This window comes from Colobus angolensis, unplaced genomic scaffold (assembly GCF_000951035.1).
Source record: "Colobus angolensis palliatus isolate OR3802 unplaced genomic scaffold, Cang.pa_1.0 Scaffold4, whole genome shotgun sequence".
In the NCBI taxonomy this organism is placed as follows: domain Eukaryota; kingdom Metazoa; phylum Chordata; class Mammalia; order Primates; family Cercopithecidae; genus Colobus; species Colobus angolensis.
This window is the reverse complement of record NW_012117376.1, coordinates 516658-534436: the sequence shown is the minus strand read 5'-3', so window position 1 is coordinate 534436 and position 17779 is coordinate 516658. Positions and strand designations below refer to the sequence as shown.

Below are 17779 nucleotides of genomic sequence, written 5' to 3'. Positions count from 1 at the left end.
GATCCGCCCGTCTCGGCCTCCCAAAGTGCTGGGATTACAGGCTTGAGCCACCGCGCCCGGCCTAATTTTTGTATTTTTAGTAGAGATGTGGGTTTCATCATGTTGGGCAGGATGGTCTCGATCTCCTGAACTTGTGATCTGCCCAACTCAGCCTCCCAAAGTGCTGGTATTACAGGCGTGAGCCACTACGCCTGGCCCCAATCAGAGTTTCTTTACAAAAACAGGCGATGGGTCAGATTTGGCCCATGGGCCCAGAGTTTGCCAAACTCTGCATTAGCCCAAAACAGGGGTCTTCACACTGGGTTTCTCAGAACTTGGGATTGTTTGAAAGTGCTTCCAGGTGTTCGCAAATGCTTGGCTCTAATTTAAATTGTTTTTAGCTGTTTAGGAAGTTATAATAAAAGCACCCACTCAAATGTATTCCAGCATTTCACCGTGCAGAAAATCAACATGTTAACTGTTGGGTAAGTAAACTCCTTTAGTGAAGACCTCAGAATGGAGCTTCTCTGGCTATCTCCATGCATATGTATGAGCAGTATGACAAAATGGTTGAAAACTTGGGTCCTAGCATCAGATGGACATGAGTTTGAGTCCCAGCACTGCCACTTACTAGCTCTATGGCTTTGGGCAAGTTACTTTACATCCCTAAACCAGCATGGCCAGGACACCACAAAACAGAGTAGACACTGGCCATAGTGCCACTGCAGCCTCCTAGAGGCTGCACTGTGGGAAAATGGAGCGCTCACAGTGGAAGGGTCAGCTGAGACCATGAAGAGACATTCAGGGGACTCAGCGCAGCATTATTTACCAACTGGTATGGAGGTATTTCAAGATTTTAGTCATTAGTTTGGCTGTACTGGTGCACACAAATTGAGTGTCATTATAATGCCAAATCCATCTTGGCTTTGAACTTCTTGCTAGTTTGTTTTTTTCCTGGCATATTCTGATATATCCGCACTACTCTGATTGGGCTCTCAGATAGGAGAGGGGGATGTTTTGCAACTGGCTGAGCAGTCTCAGTGCTTAGTAACAGGGCTTCCGGTTTTCAGCTAAGCAGCAGTCCCATTGGCTCTGGGATTTTGCTGGCAGGCATCTCCTGGAACCAGTGTTCTGCAGGGCTTGTTGGGGAAGTGGTGCTCTCAGCTAAAGGGGTCCAGTGTTTCAGAAGCCGTGGCTGCTCCGCCTCAGTGCTGCATTCCCTGGTTAGGCCTGGGACTTTGGTGCTCACCTGGCTTTTTAATTTCCTGGTGACACGACACTCAGTGTTCCTCATCCCTGGGCACCTCCTCACCTCTAAGACAATCAGAAGGCCCGTGTAACTGCTGCCTGAGACTGCCGCCCCAGATTTTTATTCCAGTGACTGAAAGCTTTTTTCCAGGCCTGAGATGCTCGTTTGTGATTTCAATAATAGAATTTAGACTCTTAGTGTTTTCTCCATTGCCCAGGGCTGTCTGTGTCTATTAATGATAGCTCCAGTGAAATCCATGGCTTTTGCTGCACCTTATCTTTCTGCTTCCAGCATCATATTTTCCTGCTTCCTGAGAGACATGGAGTCATCAGTGGTGTTCATCACCAGGCCCTGGGGGCAAGACCACACAGGTCCCAGAATCCCTGCAGTTTATCTTAATTAGGTGACATCTGGTGCTGCCTCCAGTGCACAGGTCCACCCTGGTCAGGCAGCCTGTTGCCATGCTGTGAGCCGGGGCTGTGCCCGGCCTTGTAGGCTTCTTGCAGTCACTAGTTCTGTGAGCCTTGGAGGCTCTTCCACGGGGGTGATTCTGACCCCTGGGAGTGAGGAGAGGGCCTTTCTGCGGTTCAGCCAAGAATGAAGGTGACTCAGGGGCTCAGCTCCCTCCTTCACTTCTTTTTTGTTTCCTTGAGGTTGTCCTTGGCCCTCACAGTACCTCTGTCTAGGCTTGGAGCTCTGGAAGTAGAGACAACCCTGGTCTTCTGCCCCCAAGGCCTCCTCTGTTAGCCAGAAGGATCCTGGCTGTGCAGTGGAAATGACCTCGTGCAAAGACATCATCATATGCCCTTCTAGGGGCAATAATGCCAGTGTCCCCTGATAAAGCAGTCACTGTGGGTGTCTGTCCTAGTCACTCCACACAGTCATACCATTCCTTCCTGGGACCAGCTTCATGGAGACCTCTGACAATGACAGCAAAAGCCCAGCCCAGCCCAGCCCTTCTGGCCCAAATCGTTGCTCATTCTGAGAACCACCTCTGCCTTCTCACTTTGTTCTCCTTCCTGGAATATCTTTCTGCATCTCTTACCCTGCCCCACACTGCACAGAACCCATTCAGACCCTGAGCTGAGTCCCCAGAAGGTCAAAGATCAAAAACCCCAGGGTGCTCTCCTCCCCTATTTCCTGCCACCACACCTCCAGGCTCCTGCCCCTCTCATGATACTTCTGGTTTTCTTTACAAAGTGCTTGCTCATGACTAGGATTCCTCCTAGAAGCCTGGCAATCAGTCCACACACAGATGTCTGCTCACCCCTTCCGTCTTCCTGGGGACCAGCCATTGGTGCTTCCGCCCTCCCTTCGGAGAGAGCCGGGGATGCTCAGCAAAGGAGGCGGCTGACTCATCAAGTGGTGAGAGTTCTCTGAAAGTGGTGAAGAAGGGGCCGCAGGGGCTCCTGCAGATGTGGAGGATCTGCTGATGCATTTCATGGGGAGGTCATCTCATCCTGGAAGCCCTTGCACAGCATCCAGTGACGGAGAGCTCATTACCTCCAAAGGCAGCTCTGACTGGCCTTCCACTCACAATCCCATAGCTGGAGAAGTTTGCTGGTGCACATTTCAGCTCCTTCCTCTCCAAGCGTCACTTTGTCAGTACCTTTTGTCTCACACCAGACCTCCTGACACCTCCCACTTCACCCCAGGCAGCACCTCACCCTGGGGCTCAGCCTGGACAACCGCCTACCTCATCCACTGCACTTTCTTCCCCGAGAATTGGGGCCACAACAGTAGACACTGATGCTCTGCCCCGTTCCCTACCAGCAGAGCTGTTCAACAAGATGCAATAGCCGGGGGAGTGAGGGTGGTGGAAGTGAGGGTCTTGGCAGGCAGGAGCAACTGAACTTTGGCTCAAGGCAAGAGCAAAGGAAACACTGAGCAGGCAGCTACTAAAGCTCCTCCCCAGGAAGAGCCTGCAGTGCCCCCTGCTGGCTGGAGGAGAGTTTGTATGCATGTTCAATTCACTCCCCTTGCTTCCTGGGCTGAGCCCTGATGACCATTCAGGTTAGAGAATCACAGGAGCAGGTAGGTCATCTTGTCCAGTGGTTTCAAAATGTGTAAAATTATAGATAGAGTTACTGGGGGCGATTTTGCATTTTGTCCATTTGGCAGAGGACTCTGAGCTGAAGGACACATGGGGAGTGAAATCCAGCCTCTAATCTGCTAACTAAGCTGTGTACCCCAGCATGAGACTGGGTCAGGCCAGGGGAAGGGCTGTCTTTTTGTTCTTCATTCACCTAGACAGTGTCCTTTTGAATTTGCACAAAGGTGCCATACATACCAGCAGCAGCACTGACATAGAATGCTTCCTTCTAAGAGGACGATCTTAAAGAACCAAGCTTCTTTGGCTAAAAGAGAGCTTGAAAACCGCCCAAAAGATGGGGAAACTGGGGCCCATGAAGGGGATGGATTACCCAAAGTCATGCAGTTAATTCCAGGACAGAGCTTAGAAGCCAGATCCACTCTCTCCCATAGCAGTGTTCTTTTCACCACACTGAGTTAGTTTTCATTCTAAGTCCCTTTTGAGAAATCCTGGCTTCTCTGACCCTCCCTCTCTCAGACCCATTAACTTCCCCCTGAAATCCAGCTACTCTGCACAATCCTACTGTCCTACTCAGGATCATGGCACAGAATTTGCCCTAAAGGAAGGATGTTGAGAATGCCAGTCCCATCTGCATAATTTCCTACAAGTACATCACTCATAGGGATGAGGGCAGACAGGCAGAAGCACAGAACAGTGAGAAACTAGAGGGATCTACCAGAGGACGTGTCGAAGTATTTCAGGGAGCCTGCAGCAATGCGGATCAGTAAAGCTGGTGGTTCAGCTACTGTGCAGACGGGGCCTGCTTTGCAGGTGCAGTCCGCCGGGGGGTCTGTGCCACGCCATAAGGCACATGGGCGGCCACGGTGCCCATCTCCTGAGCCCCAGCCACATGGAACATCTGGTCATCAAAGAAGATGTGTGGGCGGATCTTCTCTAGGAGGGGGCCCTTGGGCGCTCCAGCGAGGAACAAGGCTTCATCTGTCTCCAGGCCCCAGCTGCGCAGGGTCTTGAGAGCCCGGGCCCCAGAACTGGCTGCACTGCGTGCTGTCACCAAGTAGGTACGAATTGGGCACTCCAGCCGTAGGCCTTTGGAGTAGAACTTCTTCTGCAGCCTACCCAGCGCCTCCAGAAAGCCCTTTAAGGGGCCCTATGAGAAGGCAAGGGGAACACTGTTAGCTCTGCCATCTCCCAAATATTTGCCCCCTGCTCTTCTTAAAGCACTAGTGTCTTGTTTGGTGTGAAAAGTTCAGGATCCCTAAATCTTTCAGTTAGTTCTGCTCATGCCTGCTTATGCTGCTGTGTGCGCCAGTGGGGCTCCAGTCAGGGGAACTGTGTTATTGCATACTGGTGCAGGGCCAGAATAACTCTCAGGGCAACTGTTGATATGTATCCTCCATCCATATGCCCATCAAGGTATGCAGATGTCTGTCCTGAAGTTCTGTAAGTGTGGCTTTCGGTGCCCATCAACAGGGAGGATATTAAAACTAGTAACTATGGCATGGGCACCCTTCAATCAGAATGGACTCCAGCTGTAAACAGCTGGAGAAGATGGGCCAATGTGTAACTGTTGAGTATCAACCGTGCCCTTCTGGCACCCAGGTGGCTCAGGGTGTCATCCTCAAGCTCTCTAGGGTCAGGGAAAGAATTTATTCTCTACAGTGCCCAGAACAATGAAGCTTCCTGAGGATGTGAGAATAAAAAAACAGACAACAATGAAGAAAACTGCTTATTTCCAAAGCAGCTAGAAATAAACAAAAGGGGGCTCCTCGTCCTGGAGACCTCTTGCTTGCTCGGTGAACTGGAATAAGCAGTGGTCTCCTGGGCCTCTGCTTACCACTTAGTAGGATAACTCTCCTGCCCTGGATTCCCAAGGATTTCAGAGGCAACTCACAAGAACAGATGTGAACTGAATATTTAGGAGCCACAATTGAAACCTGCTGAGCTCTTGGAGTGGGGGGCTCTGAGATTATTGAGCACCCAGATTTTTGTTAAAAGCTCAAATAGGAGCTCCCAGCAGAGCTGGAGAATCTGAAAGCCCCAACTCCAGGGAATTTCCACCAAGCTCTAGGGTATATTCTGTTCTGAGAGACACTGAGCAGTTTGAGGGTGAGTGAGTGTCCCTGTGCCCCCAGCTAAGGGATGGATGGCAGGAGGTGTCCCAAAGCAAATGGTCTGCCCCAGATGCCACACCCAGCTGGATCTCCCTTCCCCAGTGAGGCGTCCCAGTCCAGCAGTTGGTTTCCTCCTGTTTCCAGGGAGGGAAACAGGCTTCTTAAGAAGGTGGGCATGCTGTCAGAGGGGTGGGGGATCTCAGGGGAGGAAGTGAGGGTTCCAGAGAGAGGATGGGAGCTTCAGAGAAACAGAATGAGGCCTTCAGAGCAGGGCAAGGACTTCAGAGAAGGGGTGGGGATGTAGAGAATGGGGACATCAGGGAGGGAAAGGAGACCTCAGAAATGGGGATTTGAGCTGCAGAGAGTGGGTATGGGCTTAGAGAGAGGCTTAGAGAATGGAGGCTTCAAAGGGGGGTTGGGACTTTAGTGAGGGGATGTGGGCTCAACAAAGTGGGTGGAAGCTCATTGATGGGGGGCCAGTGGTCAAGTGAGAGGGCTGAGGGGACTGGGCTGGAATCTGGGCTGAGCCTGGGGTTTATTTGGTTCCGGGCTGGGAGTGCAGGCCAAGGGCGGATATGGGGAGCTGCCTTGTTCCTCTCAGGGGTTCTGGGTCTATATGGAGCACCTGAGCCAGAGGTTTGTTCTCGTGGGCCTTCTCATGCTCGAAGAATCGGTCCAGCCCGTGGGCCTTGACGATGCGCTCAGACTCGTCCGAGAAGAGCACAGCGTCCCCGTCGAAGGCCACGCGCAGCTGACTCTGGGACACAACCACGTCCCTGCTGGGGCTGAAGATGGTGGCAGCTGCGATCCCTAGGCAGAGAGAGGCAAGCATTGTCTGCCTTCAGGCTGGGCAGTAGGGCCAGAGCGGGCTAACTTAGGCTGTCCTTGCCCCACGTGCCTCATACAGGACTCAGGGCAAGGCTGATAAAAACTAATATTTAAAACATGTAAAAACTGGTAGTGCGTGGATCCTGGCCACGAAGAGGGCAGCAGCAGTGTCTCTGAGGCAGATCTCTAGGGCCTTTGCTTTGCCAGGTTACCCTGTTGGTTATTGCTTTGTGCAAAAGTCTGGGAGGAGTCCCGGGGGGCAGGAGGGCACTCAGGACTCAGGGCAGGAACTATTTACCAACCAGTGTGAGGGAATTTCAATACTTTAACCCCTAGTAAGATCATGCTGCTGTGGACCAGCCAAACATGACTCCCACCGGCCACTGCCTTCCTGCCAGGGGTGCTTTACAACCCCTGCTATAGAGCTACACTGGGGCTGGAAGGAGCCCTAACTCTGGCTTGGCCTCAGTCACTCCCTCACCATTGGTTCTAGCAAGTCACTCACCTTCTCTGGACCACTGTAAAATTAAGGGCCTCTCATCTCTGGGGCTGAGACCATAGGCTGCAATCGGGTGAGGTGAGTACGGGCACCCTCAGTCTACAGCCACAATGACAACCAGGTATGCCCTACTGGCAGCTATTCAGGGTTCCAAAAAACAACCTAGGTGGCCCTGGGAGACAACACAAGTGATGGCTAGTTGTGTGCACAAACTCTCTGTAACCCTGGGCTCCTCCAGGGATCCAAGGATGCCTCTCGGGGTTCAGGCTCCAGGCTAGAGCTGCACTAGATGGCACAAAGAAAGTGCTGGGAGGCTGGAGACCTGGGCTGCTAGCTGAGCCCATTCCCTAGTCTCCATCTCTTCAAAGACCACTTCAGCCCAACTCTGAGAACTGAGGATCACAGAGGCTGGGCTTAGGTGAGCTTTGGGAGGAGTGAGCAGTGCTACCCGCACACAACTTCACTAGCCTGAGGATGCTACAAACAGGGCCAGTGCCAGGCATCAGGCCAAACACCTTCTCAGCTCTGCCAGCACTGGAACCAAGATGATCCAGAACCACCCCCACCCTCAGCAGGGCCTCCCCGTGGACCATTATCTTGCTCCTTAGCCTGAGGTCAAGTTACAAACACACAGAGGCACACCTACATGCCAGTGCCAAGGCCCCAACCAGAGGGTGTGACATCTGTCTAGGAAAATGGCTCCTGGTTCCTGGTTAAAGAAAGCCTCTAGGAGCTCCAAAGAAGCTCAGGGGAGTGAGTTATCAGAGGGAGAGAGACCAGGGTTCCAGGCAGCAGGCAACATGAAAGAGGAAGAGAAAAGTGAATATATTGTTGGTTGATAAAGAAACTTGGCCACTAGTGTTCAGCTTAAGGAGCCCTCTCAGGCAGCTGGCCAGTCCTTTCTCCTGTATGGGCCTGTTTTCTCCCACCTGCAATAGGATATGCACCTCGTTGGGAGGACTGAGAATATGGATACCACCCAAAACTGCCCCTGGAAAGACACACATACTATCCTGGCTAATATGGTGGAACCCCGTCTCTACTAAAAATACAAAAAATTAGCTGGACATGGTGGCGGGCGCCTATAGTCCCAGCTACTCGGAGGCTGAAGGGGGAGAATGGCGTGAACCCAGGAGGCAGAGCTTGCAGTGAGCCGAGATCACGCCACTGCACTCTAGCCTGGGAGACAGAGTGAGATTCTGTCTCAAAAATAAAAAAATAAAAATAAAAAAATTTAAAAAAAATAAAAAAGACACACATAGAGGGACATTCTCTTTGTCAGTACTTGCATCTGGGTCACCTAAACTCCCCTAAGCACTGGCCAGCCCAGCTGCTGGAGATGATGGCCATTCCCCAGACCCTACCATTCAGGCTGGACTAGATACGAATCCTCCTCCCCATTGGCCCAGGACAGGGCAGAGGCTGCCTATGGTTCTACAGGAATCAGAACTCCTTCTGACTTGGAGAAATCGTGGAAGAAAGTAGCTGTCTGGGCAGTAGAGAGGGTTTCCATGGAAACAGAAAGCTGGGTGATGCTGAGAAGTAAAAACATCCATGACACAGTAGGGCCAGAGGTAGGAAGATGGAATGGGTAGGGCCTTGCTTTCAGAACTTATAGGACAGATTGTAAGAATTAAGGAAAGTATTGCGCAGCCTCGCCTTCTAGTTACCATGGCAACTCCCAGCACCTGCTCAGAACTTTAGGACCAGGCCTTCCACCTCAGGGACCCCTTTGCTGCACTCCCCATATTCTCCCTCCTCACTTGGACTTACCTTCATCAATGGCTTCTCGCACTTTTTCCGCATCGGCTGACAAGTAGAGGTTGGTGTGATAGGCCTTGAGATAGCAGATGGGGCTGTTCCCACCTGTCATGCAGAACCTCTCGATGAACAGGTCTGGGAAGGAGGTAAAGGACCCAGATGAGGCCAGGGTCAACCCTGGGCTTCCGGGCAGTCTCTCTGTGCCCAGTGGACACTATCCTGGTTCTGGGTGTGGTATGGCAGCACAGAGTGTCTCTGTGTGATTTTAGGCCCGTGTTCCCCTCTGAGCCCCTCCATCCTTCATGAAGTGTGGACAATCACATCTCTAGAGCAACTGCCCAGCTCACAGGGACATTCTCTTGTCAAGGAATCACAGTGCTACATGCTTGTGTGACCCCACCTCCTGGTCATAGCTGATTGGATAAGAGCAGACACCTGACCCAAGCTGAGCCAGTCTGATTACCTAGGCTGCCAGTCCGCTAGTCCTCATGACTGCAAAGATTGTAAAGTATTTGTTGGTTGATAAACCGGCTGCTGCTCTGAGCCCATTTAAGTTACCCGTCACTCTCGCAGCCCCTTACCCAGGACCTCCGTCCTCCCCAGAGTCCACAACAGAAGTTGGTAATGCCTGGTACGGCAGGGGTCCTTCAGAGCCCTGCTTCAGCACTGTAGGGAGAGCCTGTCCTGATTGCGCAGTGTGGATGTCATACAGGTGGTTAAACAGTTTCAGTATCAATCCTGCTCCCAGCAATTTGAAATTAGGATTTAAAAATGCCAGCTAGACTCTCTTGGTTGCTAAAAACCAGGCCTTGTAAACCTATAAATATAGGTGTATTCTTTTTTTTTTTTTTTTAACAGAGTCTCGCTCTGCCGCCCAGATTGGAGTGCAGTGGCGTGATCTCGGCTCACTGCAAGCTCTGCCTCCCGGGTTCACGCCATCCTCCTGCCTCAGCCTCTCGAGTAACTGGGGCTACAGGTGCCCACCACCACGCCCGGCTAATTTTTTTGTATTTTTAGTAGGGACAGGGTTTCACGTGTTAGCCAGGATGATCGTGATCTCCTGACTTCGTGATCTGCACGCCTTGGCCTCCCAAAGTGCTGGGATTAGAGGCGCGAGCCACCGAGCCCCGCCAGCTGTATTATTTTTCTGTCTCTCTCTCTCTCCCCAAAGTGAATCTCCCCTCCCCTCCCCTCCCTTCCCCTCCCCTCCCCTCTCCTCTCCAGTGATTCTCATGGCTTAGCCTCCTGAGTAGCTGGGATTACAGGTGTGCACCACCATGCCAGGCTAATTTTTGTATTTTTAGTAGAGACAGGGTTTTACCATATTAGCCAAGCTGGTCTTGACCTCCTGACCTCAAGTGTTCCACCTGCCCTGGCCTCCCAAAGTGCTGAGATTACAGGAATGAGCCACCGTGCCTGGCCCGGTTTTCTTGAATACGGTTTTTATTTAGGAAAAACGGAGAAATCCAATTTCAGGGGAGAGAGGAAAAAAAAAAGAGCAAACTTGCTAGAGAAGCACAAATAAATGTTCATGTGGCCTGAAGAAAAGAAGATCCTGGGAGAGATTTCCAGTACTTGGATTCAGGCCTTTGCAGGCCCAATTTTATTTCCTGTCCTCTGAAAGACACCCCTGTAACCTAATAAGAAATTCTCCTGGGCTTAAGCTAGCTCTGGAGGGTCTATTATTTTTAACCTTGAGTTTAGACTAAGACGCAAAGCCCTTTCGCTCTGACAGCTGCACCTGATTCTCCCAGCAGCCTTGTGAGACCTGTTAGCCCCATCACAGTTAGAGAAACTGAGGCAGGGAGGCAGTAAGTGTCCCACCTAATCACACCGAGAGTGGGGTGTGCAGGAGCTGGCTTGGACTGGCTTGCAAGAGCCCACGGTTAAACATTCAGAAATTTTGTGAGCCATTTGTATTGTTCAACCACTGATAGCTTGAAACCAGTCCTGGTGGAAATATTTACACCCTGAAAACTAGCAACACTACAAATCAGGGTTTTGTTTGTTTGTTTAAAGAGCAAATTTACCAGCACACACTGGGTTTGGGGTTCCAGTCAGTACAACTCCATCCTGCAGAGGTGTGGCCCCATCCCTGGGGGGTCTGGTAGGGGTGTCCCAGGGCAAACCCCCCATCCTCATGCTCATGCTCACCATAGTGGTTGATACTGTTGATGAGGCGGACACCCACTTGAGCATGGTTGTTGGTCATGAGGACAATGTCGAAGACGTCCTCACTATCGGGGTACAGCTCCCGCAGCCGCCTGTTCACAGCCTCCAGAGCCTGGAAGGGAGAGAGAATCCCCCAGCTTAGACCCCCAAGGACTGATACCTGAAGTTGGTGGCCAAGGATCCAATGAGGGGAGGTGAGGAGCCATGCTTGGGATGAGATCAGTGCGCATGAACCACCTTCTCCTAATGCAAGTTGCTTACCGCTCACAGGTACCTAGCTGGAGAAAGTCGGGACTGAAATCCAGCCTGCATTCCACTCACCAAGCTGGTTACCAGGCGTGGGGCTGCGTTCTTCCAGAGGGTGGACAAATTTTCTTCCCAAAAGGCTCTGTCACCTAGCCAAGCTGTGCACCCATGTGGTTACATCTGCCCAGAGGGGCCCTTTTTCCTTACTCAAATACCCGTGGGAGTGCTTTGTTCTAACCCCCACAAAGGCGCTGTATGAGCTAGTGGTGGAACTGCCCCCTCACCTTCACGAATGGGAAGGCAGGCCCGGGACTGAAGGGCTCGTTCTCATGTTCCAGCTGGTAGCGCACGTACTCCTCCACGCCCTGCTCCGTGTAGATCCGCTGCTCCTCGTCCATGCGAAACAAGGCTCGGGAGGACACAGCGATGGTGACTGCATTCTGAGGCTTGGGCTGCAGAGGTATGAGAGAAGGGGTTGTCACTCAGACGACTGCTCCTGAGGCAGGCTCACATGTATGAGTCTCCCTGGGTAGTGGGGACATGGAGAAGACCCAGACTCAGCCTGTACCCTAAAGAGGCCCAGCTTGAGCAGATGTGGACTTAGGTCAGGACAGGACCCCATCTATGATGGACCCAGATGGGGGTTGAGAGAGGTGCTGGCTCCCTTGCTGGAAGCACAATCTGATGGAGGGAGGGCCATGTCCTAGGAAGTTTGCAATCTAGTCGGGCATCTGGACACAACAAAAAAATGAAGCCAATGTATGTGGCCAAAGTATGACTGATGCTGGAGATGATCTCAGATGGTTTCCATTATAAAATAAGAGCTGCATGCCCTTAGGAAGAAATGATGTCCATAAATATGATAATTTATATAAAAAAATGTACCTCCAGCCCAGATCTGTCTCCTGAGCTCCAGATTCATACATCCATCTAACTGCCCCAGTGGACTAACAGCCTCTCAAAGTTAACATTCCCAAGGCTGAATTCCCATCATCTTCTCCCCTCCCAAACCTGATCCCTTCTCCCTGTAACTCTTAGCAAGGCTTAGAACCACTATCCACTCATTACTGAAGCAGAAACTGGGAAGTCAGCCTCAACTCCCTTCCTCATCAATCAATCACTGAAATGAGTCAACTCTATTAGAATCCAACCACTTCTTTCATTCAGGCTGTTCTGGTCATCTGTCACCTTCTCTAATCTGTCATTCATGCTGCTGTCAGGAGATTTTTCTAAAGTTCAGATCTGACCACAGCTCCCCTCTTTAGTGGTGCACACTATCCTCAGAATATGGTTGGCAGCCTCTAGTGTGGAAATAGAAAGCCCTTCACAACAGACCTTTACTTCTCTTTCCATTCCCCTCTTCCCATCCCCCAGCTTTGCCCCATCTGACCTTTGTCACATCAGGGCATAGTTTCCCCCTCTTTTTTTTTTTTTTTTTTTTTTGAGATGGAGTTTCCCCCTTGTTCCCCAGGCTGGAGTGGCGGGGCCTCATCTCAGCTCACTGCAACCTCTGCCTCTCAAGTTTGAGCGATTCTCCTGCTTCAGCCTCCCAAGTAACTGGGACTACAGGCACCCGCCACCCCAGACAGCAGCTGAACCTTTATAGTCCCTTAGGAGGATCAGAATATGAGTGCCCAAGGAACTTACAGATACCCAGAGAATCCCACCACATCTCTGTGTCCTAAGCAGTCCTGGGGTCATGATTCCCACTTTACAAATTAAAAATGGGGCTCAAATTGAAGTCAAGGTTCATAAATGCACCTCTCATTCTCGCCTCTCCTGATCACCCGTGGGTCGTGTACTCAACCCTATTGCTTCTTTCTGGGGTCAGCCCTGGACTCCAATCAGTTGACAACATTGAGTGGCTGCCATCTGAGAGACACTGTGGTGGACATGGCAGGAAACAACACAAGTGTGATCCCTGTCCCCATGGAGCTCATGATCCACCCGCAAGACAGAGGCCAATGCCATCTTTTAAGAGAGCACTGTCCAGTGGAACTTTCTATGATAATGGAAATATTCCATAATCTGTGCTGTCCCTGTGGCTATGGAACAATTTGAAATGTGACTAATGAGACTGAAGAGCTGAATTTTAGATTTTATTTCATTTAAATGAACTTAAACCGCTATATGTGGCTAGTGGTTAATGCAGCTTTAGAACCTTACAATGGGAGTGGAAGACAAAAGAGTTCCCCAAGGTCTCGTGGTAGACTTTCTGCATTTGACTTTTAACCCTAGCCAAGATGGTATATGTGGCCAGCAAGGTCTGTGTAAGGCAGTGGCAGGACAGGTGCTTCTTCTTGGAAGTTCAACCCAAATACCTTTCTCAGCTGCTGACTACCACCATGTGTGTGTCCTAAGGGCGGGGTTGGTGGTGGAGTGGGGATACCCACCCTCATAAACCCTGGAAGCCTGGAGGCCTTTGGAACAGGAGCTGAGCTTGCTCCACCCCTTGGGCTTACTGCCCCAGGGACAAGGCCATCACCCCTTTAAGGACAGAGAGTCAGCTGCCCTCCCAGCCCCATTAGGCAGGTTCCCAAGCCTGTCACTCCAGCCCTAGCAGCCAGCCAAGGTCTCACTCCTCACTTTCTATCCCACAGTCCCTGCCAGACTGCCAAGTCCTGGGTCCCCTCTGGCTGAGCTACTCAGACAGACCCCAATCCATCCCACCCCTGGCTGTTTCAAGAAAAATGTCCTGGCTGCATTGGCCCCAAGAGGCCTCTGCTTCTCTCTTTTCCAGATAGGGAAACAGGCCCAGAAAGGGGCAGATTATCACTCTAGGTCAAGGCAGAGCAAGATGAGATCTCAAGTCTCCAGCCTCTAGCCTGACCTCTATCCACTGCAGTTCCCTTGCCATTCCCCTCCTCAACAACTCCCAGAAGACTCCATCCCTTGTCACTTCTGCCTTCCCTGGAAACACCTCCCCCAGCCTTCACTTTCCAGATTTGGCAGAAATGATCAGGGCATGCCCACAAACTGAGGTTTCTAATGGCTGGTCTCTGTTTCCCATCAGAATGGGGGTCCCAAGGGCAGGACTCTGCATCCCCACTTAGACTGCTGTGACATAGTACAAGTGAGGTGGAGTCTAAGATCCCAGAGGCCACGACTGTGTAAGAAGTATGGATCCCAGCTGGGATTGATGAATGACCTGTCCAGGCTCCAGGTGGAGCTGAAGGAGCAAGTGAAAGGGGCTGGCCAGAGCTGGGGAGAAGTCGTGGATATAAAAACCCTCCTGGGCCTGGCCGCAGAGGTGGCCATGTGTTGGCAGGGGCATCTAGGAACAGTACTTCTAGAGAGCAGAAAGAAGCCCTGATCTCAGACTCGGAACTGGGTCAGAGTGACTCAAGGGCTCAGTCTGGGAGCTCGGAGCTCCAGGAAACCAGGGTCCTGGCAGCTCTCTCTGCCTTCCAGGCTCAGGCTGATGGCTGCGGCTAGGGGATGGGAATGGAAGAATAACAGAGGGCAGCCCACCCCCACCTGGCCTGCCTGAGGAGCTCCCATTTAGGCTAACGTAATTCTGCCTATTGGGTCCAAGACAAAAACATAGGCAAAAAGCTGTTATTCCTAGTAGGACTTAGAGAGGGAAAGGCTGCTGAAGGAGAGACAGACAGCAGAGTACTGAATTGAAGAAGTGCTGTGACCCCAAGAGGTGAGGGCCTCTAACAGGCCTTCAGGCGTTAAATATTTTACTCAGGCCCCTGGGAATGAGAATTAGCCCAGGCCAGGCCATGATGGGGCCCATGAGGCCTAAAGCCCCCAAAATAGCCTGTGGGAAGAGGGGCTTCTGCAGGAAGGAATAGGAGCTGGGAAGTCTCCAGGCTTCTTGCCTCCCAGAGAACCGTGAGAGTCAGGGGCTAACCCAGGGGTCATGACTGACAACTGGACTTGAGCTCTCCGGTTCCTTGGTGCCTGGGGAGGAAATGGATTTTGAGCACTGATGCTTTCACTACCCCAGTCCTCAAGTCTCCCTCCCTTCCCCTCCATCACTCAGGCCACAGCATTGACATTCATCCAGCTTCCTCTTCAGAGAGGCACCAGCCTTCTTACTGGTGGGTTTGCTGCTGGACTCACCCTTTCCAATCCATCCCAGAGTGATCTTTCTAAAATAAAAATGGGACCCAGTTAATCCCCTGACGAAAAATCTTGTAAGAGCTCCATAATGGTATTCATATGTTTTTTAAAATGTGCGTTGAGCTTCTATTTAAATGAATTCAAATGAACTTTGAATTCAATATGTAAGCCAGATATTACCATATATCTCATACCATGTGGTACCAGATATAACATATATAATTGGTGTATATTTATTTTACAGATTCAAATGCATTACATTTATTTATTTATTATAAAGTCAACCAATGAAAACAACACAGTTGTTTGCATGACAACAAATTTGAAACTAGAGGTTAGAATGTCAGTGCAGACTTAAGCTTCAGCATCCAGCCAAGTTTTTGCTGTGTTTGTATTTGCACACTATTAAGAAAGTCCTGATTCAGATCAATAAGTGGTTGGAAATGCTAAAAGGTTTTTTGTTTTGTTTTGTTTTAAACTACAGGCCTTGCAATCTCAAGATGCTCTTTGATGAAATAGATCACAGGGGAAGCCTTATTCTGAGGTTTGCTTAAAAAAATCTGCAGCACAAGCTAGTGGCCTTTAAGCTGCTAAAATGTCCACCTAATACATTAGAGTGAGTTGGGTTTTATTCCACATTTTTAATTCTTTAAAACATAGTCTGAAGAAGGAAAATAATTTGGATCCCCATGTGTGCAGAATCCCTGAAACACAGGGCTTGGGGAAGCTAATCTGGAAATCCCTGACCCCCTTGAGTAAGATCCAGACTCCTTAACATGATCCCCAAGGCCCTCTGTGGGCTCTTCCACATCCCTCCAGCTCTTCTCCCAACAATCCTGCATTCTTCATTCAGAACTTATTCAGGAACACAGTCTTGAGCTTCAGAGACATCTGCATGGCTTTTGCCTGTCCTGTTTCCCTCTCTCTGGGAAAATCCAGCTACTCAGGCTTTAAGATCAGGATACATGCCACTTCTACAAAACTTTCCCCAGTGTGACATCACTACTCCACTCCCCTGTAACTCCCCCAGGCTCTCATCTCTGGAGCCTCCATCAGTGTGCAAGCTTGAGCAGAGCTTGGAGGTACTAAGTGAATGACTGCTGATAGGGTGGACCTCTTGGGGAAGGGTCCTTGGAGGGAAGCAGCAAGTTGCTTTAAGATCAAGTTGGAGCTCTTCGGAGGATCGCTGTGGGCCAACCTCTATTCTCAGTTCTCTCCTCAAGCTCTGCCATCTGGGAAGCTGGAGACAGCAAGGCCCAGGGGCAGACCAGGGCATCATCAACTTGTTTGATAGGGGAGAGAGAGCTCCTCTGTGTGAGGTCCCAGACGGCTGACACCACCACAGGGTCGTGGAGATGTTAATGTCCACTGCAAGGGGAGCAGAAGCCGAGCTGGGGGGCAGAGTCCAGCGCTGGGAGCCTGCAGCCAGGGGCGCCGATCGCCTCCCAGCGCAGATTGTGGATCCCAATGCCTGGAGAGAGCAACTCCCTTTCCTTAGGAAGAGGGGAGCGCACTGCCCCCAGCCCAGGGCCCAGGGCCCAGAGCCAGACTCCAAACGCAGAGTCTCAGGTCCGGAGCCCGATGCCCAGGTGGCGGAGACCAGAGCGCACAGCCAGGAACCGGGTTCCCGAGTCTGGTTACCCGCGCCTGGGGCGCTTCTGCAAGCGCTGCCGACCGGCTTCGCCAACAAGTGCAATCCGCGCTCCCCCGCGGCCCGCGCGGGGAGGGGCTGGGGCTGCGGGCCTCTAGCTGGGCCCTGATGACAGCATGGGGGAGGGGGATCCTGGCGTGGAACCCGAGTCCCGGTAAAAAATACACCAGAGCAGAGCTCCCAAAATAAACCCGAGCCCGCGCCAGCTGCCAGGCGCATTCTGGGCCTGAGGAGCTGCGCCCCCTCCCAGAGGGGCGCCACGGGTCCCTTCCCAAGAGACTTATGACCCCTCCTCCGGGGTAACCCTTCCCCCGTCCCGCGCATACCCGTGCATTGCTTTTACCGATTTGGGTTTCTTCTTGGGCGCGAGGTTGTCGTAGAAAATCTTGGCTTCCTCCCAGACCTGGGCCGCAGCGGTCTCCTCTCCTGGCCCGGGCTCGCGGGGCTCCTGGGGCTCCCGGGGCTCTCCAGGTTCCATGCTCCGGCTCTGACCGGGCCCGGCCAGAGCAGGCGGCGGCGTAGACGCGGAGCTGGCTGAGCTGGGCTGCAGGAGGGAGGCGAGTCCCTGCGAGGGAAGGGGTGGGGGTGGGGGGGCAGCGGCGGGGAGGCTGTGCGTGTGAGCTGGGCTCCCCGCCCGCCGGGTGGGGGGAGGTCACACTCGCCCTCTCGGTCGCCCGTGTGTCGCTGCCGCTGCTGCTGCTACTGCCGTACGGTATGAGGGATAGCTGGGCTCTCCTTCCCCGACCGACCCACGCCCGAAGCCGGTTGGGTGGTGAGGAGGGCTCTCTGGCTCTCTGGGTTTGTGGGCTGCAGCGGATTTGGGATTGCGAAAATGGTGTTCTTCGCAGGCGCTGAAGGGCGCGGAGAGAGGAGAGGACTGACAACTTTTTTCCCCCCTCCCGCAGGATAGTGATCCCCAAACAAGAAAATGAAAAGCTAGCCGTCCCCCTCCCAAAAGCTAGCCGCCCATCTTTTCTTTAGGAGCCAGGACCCTGGGATCCTGACGATGTCCCCTTCCCTCCGAAGCCAGTCCATCCGGCAGGCGGGCAGGAGGTGATGCATGGATAGCTCCGACCACTAGCAGAAGCCTGCTCCCAGCGGGAGCTCAGTGAAGGGCCCAGCCCAGCAGCTGGTCCACACCACCTATGAGGGGCCCTCG

General features: G+C 52.1%; 1 protein-coding gene across 1 annotated transcript; it reads right to left on the bottom strand.

Annotated features, from left to right (window-relative positions):
• Window positions 1-3962: 3962 nt before the first annotated feature.
• Window positions 3963-17098, bottom strand: NT5C1A (5'-nucleotidase, cytosolic IA). Its single transcript, XM_011955255.1, has 6 exons — window positions 16964-17098; window positions 11183-11350; window positions 10635-10764; window positions 8493-8615; window positions 6018-6202; window positions 3963-4428 (listed from the first exon to the last, which is right to left on the bottom strand). Exons 1-6 carry the CDS (start codon window positions 17096-17098, stop codon window positions 4063-4065), a joined length of 1107 nt encoding a protein of 368 aa, XP_011810645.1. The 3' UTR covers window positions 3963-4062.
• Window positions 17099-17779: the final 681 nt, after the last annotated feature.